The sequence below is a fragment of the Oreochromis aureus genome, linkage group 20 (assembly GCF_013358895.1).
Source record: "Oreochromis aureus strain Israel breed Guangdong linkage group 20, ZZ_aureus, whole genome shotgun sequence".
In the NCBI taxonomy this organism is placed as follows: domain Eukaryota; kingdom Metazoa; phylum Chordata; class Actinopteri; order Cichliformes; family Cichlidae; genus Oreochromis; species Oreochromis aureus.
This window is the reverse complement of record NC_052961.1, coordinates 17,007,533-17,020,363: the sequence shown is the minus strand read 5'-3', so window position 1 is coordinate 17,020,363 and position 12,831 is coordinate 17,007,533. Positions and strand designations below refer to the sequence as shown.

At 45.1% G+C, this 12,831-nt stretch overlaps 2 protein-coding genes across 4 annotated transcripts in view; both read left to right on the top strand.

Annotated features, from left to right (window-relative positions):
- The window catches only part of LOC120435219 (deoxynucleoside triphosphate triphosphohydrolase SAMHD1-like), an 8,700-nt gene extending 8,367 nt beyond the window's left edge, over positions 1-333 (top strand). Inside the window, exon 5 of the mRNA XM_039604327.1 lies at positions 280-333. Coding sequence (XP_039460261.1) covers positions 280-333 — 54 coding nt within the window. The remainder of the gene's footprint in view (positions 1-279) is intronic.
- A 572-nt stretch (positions 334-905) lies between these two features.
- ncoa6 (nuclear receptor coactivator 6) lies at positions 906-12,281 on the top strand. Of its 3 annotated transcripts, none has more exons than XM_039604267.1 (16): positions 906-1,241; positions 1,639-1,794; positions 1,940-2,062; positions 2,313-2,435; positions 2,532-3,347; positions 3,479-3,610; positions 4,683-5,979; positions 6,091-6,206; positions 6,371-6,894; positions 6,988-7,224; positions 7,356-10,386; positions 10,743-10,799; positions 10,913-10,943; positions 11,397-11,438; positions 11,691-11,824; positions 11,915-12,281. In XM_039604267.1, exons 1-16 carry the CDS (start codon positions 959-961, stop codon positions 11,959-11,961), a joined length of 7,149 nt encoding a protein of 2,382 aa, XP_039460201.1. In that variant the 5' UTR covers positions 906-958; the 3' UTR covers positions 11,962-12,281. The 3 variants fall into 3 exon arrangements, with proteins under 3 accessions (XP_039460201.1, XP_039460200.1, XP_039460202.1); XM_039604266.1 differs by having other exon boundaries at positions 6,088-6,206; XM_039604268.1 differs by lacking the exon at positions 11,397-11,438 and having other exon boundaries at positions 6,088-6,206.
- Positions 12,282-12,831: the final 550 nt, after the last annotated feature.

Here is a 12,831-nt window from a genome sequence, read left to right as displayed (position 1 = left end):
TATCTGGAACCTAGTGTTTTCAGTGGGAGAAAATTTTCGTCACTCATCCAAGTGACTTCTTCAGTCTCAGCTGAATGCAGTTTTCCCCAACCTTATAAACATACATTTGCATAATGACTGAAACTAGCACCACTGAAGGAACAGTGGGAGGTCAGTTCCTTGATCATAAAACACTACGTCCATATGAACAGAATCAAACTTCGGAGATTTACTTACCTGGAAGATTGAGCATGCATCAAGATAGTTAACCTAACCTAATTGCATGTCTTTGGACTGTAGTGGGAAGCCAGAGTACCCAAAAAGAACTCACTCAGACATGGGGAGAACATGTAAACTCCACTCAGAAACCGCTCGGTGTGACAGTGGTTAGCATTGTTACCTCACAGCAAGAAGGGCCTGGGTTCAAATACACCATCTGGCTAGGCTCTTTCTGTGTGGCGTTTCTAAAGTCTGACTCGTTAGATGGGAAATATAAACAAATGAGGGGTCACGCAACACTTTCTCATAGTACTTTGTGTCCTTACCTTGTTTCCCTTTAACATTGGAGCCTACCACCTACAGCTGAGCCATCAAGCATATAATTTAAAAAAAAAAAAATTATAACTCAAATTTTTCAGTTATTTGTCACAAACACTGATGCTGTCCACTTTATTTTATTTTTTCAACTGAGACATTGTGGATTATAAAATGGATTTGGGATTATTTATTCATTTATTTATTTAATCTTTTTTGTGAACCAGTATAATTAGTTTGGGTTGGGTTTCAACAGAGGTCACGTATCAGTTAAAATATAAAATAAATTTAATAAAATAATAGGCTGTTTACTGTCTATTTTTCAGGGACCATGTGGCTTAACATAAACTTTGTATCAGGCCTACCCTATTATACTCTTAATCTATGTCTAATGTGTGATTGCAGCATAAAACAGTTCACACGCCACTCCTACTGAGAAGGGAGGATGGCACACCACCGGACCCCACCTGAGACATCCCAGAGGACAGAGTACCTAGAGGCTGATAATGAATCCGACAGGGACTCTGGTGTTGGGGATGATGCAGGAGAGGATGCTGACAGTTGCCATGGAAGCACAGTAACAGAAGAAGAAAAACTTGAGAAGCATGATGGTGGGGAGGAAGAAGATTTTACAGTCTTTGTTGCCTTTCAAGGAAATATGGATGATGAAGACTTCACTCAGAAACTTGAGACAATCCTCAGTGGGATTCCAAATGTGCTCAATATGGGTTAGTTTTATTTCCCTTAACGCTTTTATTTTGAAAAAGCTGCTCATTAATAGATGAACAAATGCAAACTTTCAAGTGCTACTGAAAGTTGTTTCTACTGATGTCTGCATTTATATCAGTCTTGAGGAGACTCCACTTGGATCTTTCCATGTTTCTGATTGTAATATTGACTCTTAGGGGTTTTGTTGACACTCGACAATATAAAATGGCATTCTAATGTCATGAATATTTAATGATCTATGGTACACTGCAATCCTTGTAAAACAAGTTTTACAAGGATTGCAAATGCAGACATGTTACCATTTTTGTCCCGGTCCCCCCCCCAATAACCAGAAAAAAAATTTCCATTCTGTGCACTGTAATTGCAAAACCACCTCATTAATTATTGCTCCTCTAGGCCCTGAGCGGCTTCAACCGCAGCACGTGGAGCCGTGGAACAGCGTGCGGGTTACCTTCAACATTCCTCGGGATGCTGCTGAGCGACTCCGTCTGTTGGCCCAGAACAACCAGCAGCAGCTCAGAGACCTGGGGATTCTCTCTGTCCAGATAGAAGGTAACGGCACAGTCCTCACAGTTCACTGCACGTCAAAGCAGGATGCATGAGACCATTTTTTCCTATGGCACTTCAAAATAAAGCGTGCAAACAGGACTTCCTGTACAGATTAAGTTACTTATTGTTTCTCTCCATTGATGTTCAGGGGAAGGTGCCATCAATGTGGCTATGGGACCAAATCGAGGACAAGAAGTAAGGGTGAATGGACCAATGGGTGCACCTGGTCAGATAAGAATGGATGCTGGTTTTCCTGGTCAGCCTGGTCCAGGTATTACTTTACTCAAATTAACACACATGGTAGCCATAGGAAGTTCTTGAGAATTTGTTTAATAGTTCTTTTACTAGTTTTTCAATAAATAAAAATTTGTAGTGGATACTTCTTTTTTGGTTCTTGTTATCCCTAATGTGGTCTTGTTAGTAATTGTGAATTTGTTGCGTTTTCAAACAAGTATTTACACATTTTTGTATTATTTTTATTTTTGTATTTCATAATGAATAAATATGCATATGTCCTCTAGGAGGGGTTCGGATGGCTAATCCATCGATGGTTCCTCCAGGGCCTGGCATGGTAGGTCAGACTATGTTACCAAGTAGTAGTGGACAGATCCACCCTCGACTTCAGAGACCACCTTCACAAACAGGTTCAAGTTTTTTATTTCTCTACATGTTGCATTTTAGGATATGTTGCATCTTATACTGTACTGTAACAGGAAAAATTGCATCTTCCTGACTCACAGATGCAATGGATCCAATGATGTCAGTCCAGCAGCAGCAACAGCTTCAGCATCAACAGGCTGGTCCCCATGGCTCAGGCCCCATGCCTCCTCAAGCTGCCCATCACATGCAGGCTCTACAGGCTGGGAGACCTCTCAATCCTGCTGCACTGCAGCAGCTACAACATCAGCATCACCAGCAGCAACAGGCTCAGCAACAAGCTCAGCTCTCCCAACTTGGACCTAGACCTCCATTCAACCAATCAGGCCAGATGGCTGCGCCCTCTGGTTGGAGTCAGTTGCCTCCTGGTGTCCTCCAACCACCAACGGCCCAAGGAGGCCCTGCCTGGAGAAAGCCCCCACCCCAAGCACAGATGATTCAACGCCCACCTTCCCTTGCTACAGTTCAGACCCCCAGTCATCCTCCGCCCCCCTACCCAGTTGGCAGCCAGCAGGCTGGGCAGGTATTCGGTGCCATGGGACAGGGACAACTACAGCAACAACAACAAGCTGGAATGGGTCAGTTTGCTGCTCCCCAGCCTAAAGGTCAACAGCCTGCCGCTGGTGTTGCAGGGCCACCAAGACCTCCTCCACCCCTACCACCAACTACTGGACCACAGGGTAACCTCACTGCCAAATCCCCTGGTTCGTCCTCATCTCCTTTTCAGCAGGGTTCACCGGGGACACCACCTATGATGGCTCAGAGACCTACAACTCCGCAGGGCTTCCCCCAGGGTGTAGGTTCACCAGGAAGGGCAGCCCTCAGTCAACAGGGTAACATGCAACAGGCATTTATGGGAATGCCACAGCATGGACAGCCTGGGGCCCAAGTTCACCCAGGTGAGATGCTCTTTATAATTATTTATTGTCAGACTAAAATGCCTATCAAAAAACAAGTTTTTGGTTATCAGAAAAACATTACATATTTGGCTCTAAGATGTCTAAAATATCAAAATGTTTTATATATGCAGGTATGCCAAAGCGTCCCATAGGCTTTCCAAACCCAAACTTTGTTCAAGGTCAGGTGAGTGCTAGCACTCCAGGAACCCCTGTTGGAGGCCCCGGCCAGCAGCTACAGAGCGGCCAAGCAATGGCTCACACAGGTAAAATGTCTACAACACTGCACATGTGTGGGATTTATGTCTTAGGTGCAACACAATGATCTGCTTTCTAATACATTAAAATGGGCATCTTTTATATAGTTTTTTATTTTCTTTTGGCCAGTAAACTGTTAAGACAATCACAATTTTTTACATTTAATAGATATATCTGTATTGTTAGAGCATATAGTTGCAGAGTTTGTAGTTTAGCGTTGTTAGATCACTGAGAAACAGCTTAAAATAGTTAATAATGTATAATAATGTTATTATGTATATTAAATAGCAATATATTCATTATAGGCCTTAACTTTGATTTTGACAAACTTATAGTGGCCGGTAGGCCATACAGTGCCATGTGTACTAATATGAAAGGGTTCATTAAAAAAAATGGCATTAGTAGCTTAATCTAGAGCAATGTATTCAGTTTACTCCTGTTAAGACCAAGTCAAAATTCATCATTTTTAATTATCAAGTTTTTTATTAAAATATTAGTCATGTATTTTTTAAAATTGTTTATGCTATGGATCCACCTGTGCGGTTTCTGATAAAGATGAGAATGTATTTGTCAAACAGTGTCAGTGCAACATGCGTTAGACTGACACTTTGAATAAGAGCATGATCTTAACTCTGCAAAAAGCCAGTGCTCTATTTTGTCAAGCAGGTCTAGAGACCCATCAGCAACCTAGGTGGTTGGCATAAGCGATAACACATTTTCCCTATGGGTTGCAGACCGGTCTCTAGGCCTTTGTGACTGGGGGTTTAAAGAAAGTGATGAGAATTCACACCAAAATTTAATGGACTCTTCCTTTGGACATGTTTCACTTCTCCAGCAATTCAGATGAAAGATATGGTAGTTTTTGTGTAAACTTCATGTCAAACAAATTAACTACACCTTTCACATAATAGTAGGTGACTTATAGTAGACTAATAGTAATTTGTCTCTGGACACCTTATAATCTAATTTAACAAAGCATGGCTCTGTGTGCAGTTAGCAGAAGGCATAATAGCTGATTACCTCACATGAAATCCATAAAGTTATTGTCTTTATGTCCCTCCCCAACCCATTTTGCATTAGGAGCTCAACCATCAGCCTCTACACCAAGCTCAATGCAGGGACCACCCCATGCTCCACCTAGTGTTATGGGTGTTCAAAGTGGCATGGCTGGTTCAGCGCCTGGTACAACTGCTGGGCCTAGTATGGGCCAGCAACAGCCTGGCCTCCAGACCCAGATGATGGGCCTCCAGCATCAGGCCCAGCCTGTGTCCTCCTCCCCCAGCCAGATGGTTCAAGGCCAGGGTGCCGGTCAGACTGTCCTTTCAAGGCCCATCAATCAAGGGCAGAGAGGAGGGATGACCCCACCCAAGCAGATGATGCCTCAGCAAGGCCAGGGGGTGATGCATGGGCAGGGTCAGATGGTTGGAGGCCAAGGTCACCAGGCCATGCTCCTGCAGCAGCAGCAGCAACAACAGCAGCAACAAAACTCAATGATGGAACAAATGGTTGCCAACCAGATGCAAGGCAACAAGCAGGCTTTCGGGGGCAAGATGCCAGCTGGGGTTATGCCTGGGCAGATGATGCGTGGTCCTTCTCCAAATGTACCAGGTAATATGGCTCAGTTCCAGGGTCAGGTTGGCCCACAGCAGATGACTCCACAGCAGCAACAGCAAATGGCTCAACTTCAGCAGCAGCAAATGCAACAACACCAGCTGCAACAGCAGCTACAACAGCAGCAGCAACAGCAGCACCAGCAGATGAGTCAGCAACAGTCGCAACAGGTTCCTGTTGCTGGAAATCCTAATCAAGCTATGGGCATGCATGGGCAACAGATGAGACTGCCTTCTGGGCACCCTCTCATTCAACAACAATTGCAACAGCAGCAGTTACAACAGCAGCAGAAGCAACAACAAGCCATGATGCAACAGCAGCAGCAACAACAACAACAGGCAGCTCAGCAACATCCACATGCAATGGGGGATCCCAACAGTGGGACAGGAGATTTGGGAGTACAACAAATGGTTCCTGATATGCAGGCACAGCAACAGCAAGGCATGATGGGAGGCCCTCAGCACATGCAGATGGGAAATGGACACTTTCCAGGTCATGGCATGAATTTCAACTCACAGTTTCCAGGTCAGATGCAGATTGCAGGACCTTGTGGACAGCCAGGTGGCTTTCCTGTTAGCAAAGATGTTACACTGACGAGCCCACTGCTGGTCAATCTGCTGCAGAGTGATATTTCAGCCAGCCAGTTTGGACCAGGAGGAAAACAAGGAGCAGGTGGGGGAAATCCAGCCAAACCCAAAAAGAAGAAGCCAGCACGCAAGAAGAAGCCCAAAGAGGGAGAAGGTCAACAGCAAGTAGAGGGACTTGGGTAATAATTTGTACTTGTAACAGTTTTTTTTTTGCCATGGGATGCAATTTATTTTCATCACTCATTGGTTAATTGTCTAATTCTTCAACAATTTCTTTCTCTTCTTAGTAGTCTTGAAGTGGCTGCTGGCATGGAGGATGCTGAACTGCCAAATCTAGGTGGTGAACATGGTATGGGTTTAGACAACGCAGGCCAGAAACACCCTGAATTTGCTAACAGGCCTGCAGGTAAATAGCAACATACATTTCTAGATATTTTATGCGCATTTAAGTTGGATTTGGTCCAATGCAAATACCCCAACACTATTTATTTGCAGCAACCTTTTTTAATACATGGCATCTTTAAAAAAAAAAAAAAATGTATTTGTGGATCTTTTTATGCTTTTACTTAGGCTTTCCTGGCCAACCTGGAGACCAGAGAGTATTGCAGCAAGTACCCATGCAATTTATGCAGCAGCAGCAACAACAACCACCATCACAGCAGCAACAACAACAGCAGCAGCAGCAACAACAACAACCACCATCACAGCAACAGCAGATGCAGCAGCAGCAGCAACAACAACCACCATCACAGCAACAACAACAGCAGATGCAGCACATGCAACAACAGCAGATGCAGCAACAACAAATGCAGCATCAGCAGCAACAAATGCAACAGCAAATACAGCAACAGCAGCAACAGTTGCAGCAGCAGCAACAGTTACAGCAACAACAGCAACAGTTGCAACAGCAGCAGATGCAACACATGCAACAGATACAAGGTCTCCAGAATGCGCAAGGGCAGCAGGGGATGTCAGGGCAGCAGGGGATGTCAGGGCAGCAGACTACAGGTCAAGGCCAGCCCCAAATGCACCCTCATCAGCTACAGCAGCAACCACAGCAGCAACCACAACAGCAACCACACTTGCAACAGCAGGTAATGAAGTCATATACATCGGTGACAATTTTTAGTATTAGCATAACACTGTGTCAGTTCATACTTAGCAGTGAGCCTCATGTTTCTTTCTAGCAACAACAGCAGATGATGATGATGCTGAAGATGCAGCAGGAGCAGGCGAAGAATCGTATGCCCATCCCTCCAGGAGGGCAGCTACCTCCCCGAGGAATGGGCAATCAAACTGAGGTGCAAAGACATCCTGTCTCACAGCAAGGCAACATGCCTGTGATGATCAGCCTTCAAGGACCTGGAGGGGTGCCACCGTCACCTGACAAAGCTAGAGGAATGCCCCTGATGGTAAACGCACAGGTGAGGGCCCTGTTGGGACATAAATTAACATAGAGCTGACATTTTCATCTATTTTTTTTAGCATTTAAGTTTTGAATGCAAAGATGTAATTTAAACAGTTTGCCGTTTTTTTTCCCCTCTCTACTTTTTAGCTTGCAGGGGCTGCACGACGAATGTCCAATTCTGATGCAGGACAGGCCCCCCAAGGTACTGGATCTGAAGAAGCCCCTTCAGGTGCCCACTCAAAGCAGGACAGACCTGGTGGCCCAGAAATGGGGGGACAACCAGGAAATGGCCCTCAACAGATTGTGGGCAATCAGGCCTCCAACACTCACATGATGAAGCAAGGCCCTGGTCCCGCGCAGATGCCCCAGCATACTGGAGCTAGTCCTCAGCAGCAGTTACCCACTCAACCTCAACAAGGAGGCCCCATGCCTGGTCTTCATTTCCCCAATGTCCCAACAACCTCACAAAGTTCAAGGCCTAAAACCCCCAACAGAGCCAGCCCCAGACCATACCACCATCCCCTCACCCCAACCAATCGTCCACCCAGTACTGAACCCTCAGAAATTAACCTTTCACCCGAGAGGCTGAATGCCTCTATTGCAGGGCTTTTTCCTCCCAAAATTAACATTCCTCTGCCGCCCAGGCAGCCAAACCTAAACAGAGGATTTGATCAGCAAGGTCTTAATCCAACAACTCTGAAAGCCATTGGACAGGCACCTCCTAGCCTAACTTTACCAGGAAACAACAATGGCAGTGCTGGTGCAAATAACACTAACAACAATCAGCAGGCATTTTCTGCTGGTTCTGGTGCTGGGATGGTAGGTGCTAAACAGGACAAACCAGCTGGAGTGCAGGGTAAGAGGGCAAGTCCCAGCAATAGTAGGAGGTCAAGCCCAGCCTCTAGTCGTAAGTCAGCCACCCCAAGTCCAGGAAGACAGAAAGGGGCAAAAATGGCTGTCTCTGGCCCTCCACACCAGCAGCAGTTGGTCAGTCCTCAGGGCCAAACAATGATGCTAAGCCCTACCTCAGTTCCTCCAAGTCCAGTATCTATGGCTTCACAAGTGACTGGTTCCATGGAGGCGCAGCAGACCCAGAGCAACCTTCATGGAATTCAAGGTAACCCTGCTGATGGAGTCAGGGATAGTCAGGGAATGATAACAGCAGAGCAGCGACAGATGCCACAGTCTCAGTCACAGCCACAGCCTTTAAGGGAGTTATCAGCACCCAGAATGACTAGCCCTCGTCTGCCTGCACCTCATCAGCCTAAAACTGACTTGGAACTGCAGACTGGCACTGTTGATAGGCAGCTGACACACTCAGCACCTGTACAGGAGTCTGAGGTCTCACCTGCTATCAGAGCAGCCCCGACTTCCCTAAACCAGTTACTGGATAACACAGGTGTTCCAAATATGTCCCTGAGACCCATACAGAGTAGTACTGTTAGGGATGTGATGGGAAAGGACAGTCCTAAATCTGCTTTTGATCCAGAAAGACCACTTCACAGTAATTCCCAGAGCACAGATGTGGCAGTGTCTGTTGCTAATACTGCAGAAACCGAAGCTAAACTCAAACCTGCTGTCCCAGTCCCTACCAGCAGTCCTAACTTACTGCCTGTTTCAGTTCTTGGTTCACACCCTCCCAATAGCATGAACTCCAATACCACTCCCAGCCTTAATCAAAACCCAGTTTCCAGTCTTGGTGTCATTCCTAGTTCAAATGTAAATCCAACACCTACACACTCAGTCAGTACCAACACTAATGCCACCACAAGTGTAAACCCCAGTACAATTGCTTCCAGTCAGATTAGTTCTGCATCCACTGTTAGTAATAGTTTGAATTCTAGCTCTGCTGTCAACCAAATTGGTTCAGCTCCAAAACCAAGCCCTAGTCCTAAAACTGTGACAAGTGTCCACTCAGTCATACAGATCCCTGCTTCTTCTAGCACCATTTCCCCCAACCAGATCACTGTGTTTGTGGCCTCAAACCCTATCACTTCTGCCCCTGCTTCACAGCCACCCACATCTATGGTTTCCACTATGGTGGCTGTCCCTCACAGGAACATTAGACCTCAAGACATCCGGCAGCAGAACTCAGCATCCCGACCTCCTCAGTTCATCACAACCACCCCTGTATTTATCAACCCAATTTTCCAGGTCCCAAGTTCATCTGTGGCTCCCAATACTACAGTGGTATCTCAGTCAGTCACCATGGTGGGGTCTATCCAAGTGTCAAATGCAAATATCCAACTGTCTGCTGCTCCAACCTCTACCCAGTCCTCAGCGACTAACATGACCAGCAGTCAGCCCACTAGAAATGCTGTTGGACAGCTTCAGATTGCCACTAGTATGTCATCACCGGCCCCAGCACCTCCCCTAGGTCTTCAAAGTAACCCAGCAGCTAACAAAACAGAAAGCCCTGGTGAGGCTACTTCTACTCCAAAATCTCACCCAGTCCCACAACCATCTCCTCATCCCAGCCCTTCAGCATCTTCTCCCTTTCAGCCACCTCTGGCTTCTCCTCCTCCCTGCTCTAGTCCTGGGGCTGTTAACACCGTCCGGAAAAGCCCTGTTTCTTCATCTCCAACTGCCCAGTTAAGAAGTAAGCCTGCACAGGTTGCTGTAGCTGTTTCTGTTACAGCGGACTCCCAGCAAAGTTCTGTGGAAAGGCCTGGACAGGGGCACACAGGGGCTGTGCCGCCACAGGTCTTTCATCCTCCTGCTAGTCCAGCCATTCAGACTGAAGCACAAGCTCCCCATACTACTGCTGTTTCCCAAAACACCCTTGCTATGCCTGCAGTTTCATCTCCAGTCCCAGTTCCTGGTCAAGTCACTGCTCCTACTCAGATTATAAGCCAGACTCAAGCACATGCACCAGCTTCAGTCTCAACCCCAATGCAAGCTGTAACATCTCAAGCTCCTGTTGTGGCTGTAGTTGCTACTCCCACTGGTGTTTCTTCTCCAGCTGTGCTCTCCACGGTTCCCCTTGTACAAAGTCCAGTACCGTCCATTATTCCAACCCTTGCCACACCTGGACCTGTTCAGGAGGGTCCCCAGACCACATCCTCTCCAGCTGGTAACCCAAGCGGAGTTCCAGCAGGCCAGTCTGACCCTGCAACAGCTGTGGAGCCCTCCATCCCAACAGCTGGAGCAGCTGCTGAAACCACTCAGACCACAGCAGGTAAACGTGAAGCTGTGAGCTACGTGAATTTTTGAAGCTGATGAGTACCTTAATGCATCACATGTCAGTCATGTGCTTAGGTCCATTTATTGCATGTTACAAAAAACACGTATAATGCTAGCTTATGTATGAAGTATTGTTTAATGTTTGTCTTTTTTGATAGAGAAAGGCTGTTTCTCTGTGTAAATATTCTGGCAACTGATTCCCATAGTGGGAAGAATCCACTGTTTAGCTCCCTATATGAAATTACATAGCTATATCATATGTGCCTTTATTTGAACAGTCAGTGGTGTGTATTTTAATGTGTTATTTATTTAGATATGTCAATTGAACTGTTTTATTCTTTCACCTCCCAGCACCTATTCAACAAGAAGCTCCACAGTCACAGGAACCTACTGCCACCGAGAAGACAGGTTAGTGTTGTCATCCTTGTTTTTGAGCTGTTAAAATACTTCTTGCCGAAATAGAATATAAGCCATTGGGATTTAAATTGCACGTGAATAATTCCTTTTTTTGTTTTGTTCAGGTGAAGAGGCCTCGACTGGTTCTGAACAGGGGTAAGATCATGTTCTATGTTATGGTTTGTTAATTGCTGTGTAATGTGTCACGGGCTAGGGTTTTTAAGGTGTCCCTTACTGCTGATCTTTGAAAAAGCTGGTCTAATCTTAAGATTCATGCTTTTGAAGAAGAAATGCTTAGACATTTCAAGCTTCACTGAAACTCAGGGAGTTCATTTGCTTGGCCACGGGGGGATACATGGTGAAATCAATGAGCCAAGTGGCTTCAGCAACGGGTACGTATGATAAGCATGCAACAATATAATTATATTAATGCATGTCAAAAGGTTGAACAATGAGCAGCCTGTCACAGAACAAATTGTAGCTCTCCCGCTGACCTTTATGGCCGTGTTTCTTTTCCTGGGGATTGTCGTGTTATGGTGGGGGGAAGTGAAGCCATGTTTTGTTCAGCACAGTGTATAGTTTACCGCTGTTTTTCCACTTCTATCACAGATGGGCAAAGAAAAGAAAGGCGCCCATCAACTTAGTCTCAAGGTATGTATTTTAACACGTTTGTGCTGAAAAGACACAAGCAGTGATCATGTCAGCGTAGTGGATGCTGTCGGGATGAAGACGGACAGTATCTGTGGTAGACGAGGAAAAACAGCAGAGTCCTGATTGGTATTATATCTTTCTCTGACTAGAGCAGAGTTAACTCACACCTTTGTCTGTTTGTTAACACTTTCTTGTGTTGTTCTCCTTTTCTTTTCTTTTCCTTTTTTCCCCTTTTCTATCTTGTTCTCCCAGAGCTGCTGTGGAGAAGCCCAAAGGGCCAAGCAGGCGCAGCTCCCGGGCTGAGAAAGAGGTGGAGGAGGAGCCAGTAGCAGACAGCAGCCTTAGGAAGAGATCGGCCAGGCCTGCAACCAGTGCTGCTGTAAAAGGTAATTAAAAAAGACACAGTATCAATCACTATATCCAAGCTGTGCCTGCTAGTATTTCCCTGACACAAATGCATGTCTTCTCTTTGACAGAAGCTGGAGCGAGCCCCACACAGGCCAAGAGAAGGAAGTCTAAGTAGGCACGACTACAGTTGTGTTTACCTGTGAAATGTACTGTAAATGTTTTTGTTTCCCCGCTGTGAATCACTTGATAATGGTTTCTCTGAGCAGGATTATAAATTTTTACTAGAGGAAGAGACCTGTGTACAGATTGTTTTAAAAGGAATCATGCTATTGTCGTGTCCACGTGAGATTGTAGTTAGAAGGTGTGCATACAGTTTGTGTGAATGTGCTTTTTATATGAAATGCTGGATTAATCATGTGAAGATAGATGGTGCAGCTTGTCATGATGGTATAATGTAAAACAAATAAAATTTTCTACCGCTTTTGTCTGTGGAAATGAGTCATTCGATTTGTGTGTTGCCCTAAATTCACTTTAGTTTGGAATGTCAGACTTTGATTTTCAGCCGCCAGACCAGTGAAACTACATGATAAATGTGTTAAATTACAGTTCATTGGGTGTAGCACATAGGTGTCAAACATGAGGCCCGATGATCAAAAGACCCCAATCTGGCCCACTGTACATCACATAAATTTTAGACTTTTAACTGTATTTTCATAGGTTTTTATAGCATTTCCTACTGATGAGGATCTCCCCCGTGGCCATTCATACTGTAAATGACGAATAAACAATTAAATAAAATTTCTGGGTTTTTTTGTTTTTTTTCCCCAATATGTACTATAGAAATATTCTGTAAAATAACAACAAATGTTCACACTGAGCTAACAGAACTTTTTTCCGTAATTTTACACAAATATTTATCAAATTTAAGCCCAACAGGAAAAGCTGTAAAAACTTATGAAACAGCTAAAAGTTACAAATCTTCACATTTTCCAGTTTTCGAATCTTTTATGTCCAGTGTCCTCACCAACCGGTAAAGCTGGTGTTA

Bases quoted from the DNA above. Each gene is read 5' to 3' on its own strand.
- ncoa6 (XM_039604266.1), top strand. From the start codon at position 959: ATGGCACACCACCGGACCCCACCTGAGACATCCCAGAGGACAGAGTAC. The intron at 5,980-6,087 runs GTAATAATTTGT...TTCTCTTCTTAG, and splicing joins CAGCAAGTAGAGGGACTTGG to TAGTCTTGAAGTGGCTGCTG. The intron at 11,439-11,690 runs GTATGTATTTTA...TTGTTCTCCCAG, and splicing joins CCCATCAACTTAGTCTCAAG to AGCTGCTGTGGAGAAGCCCA.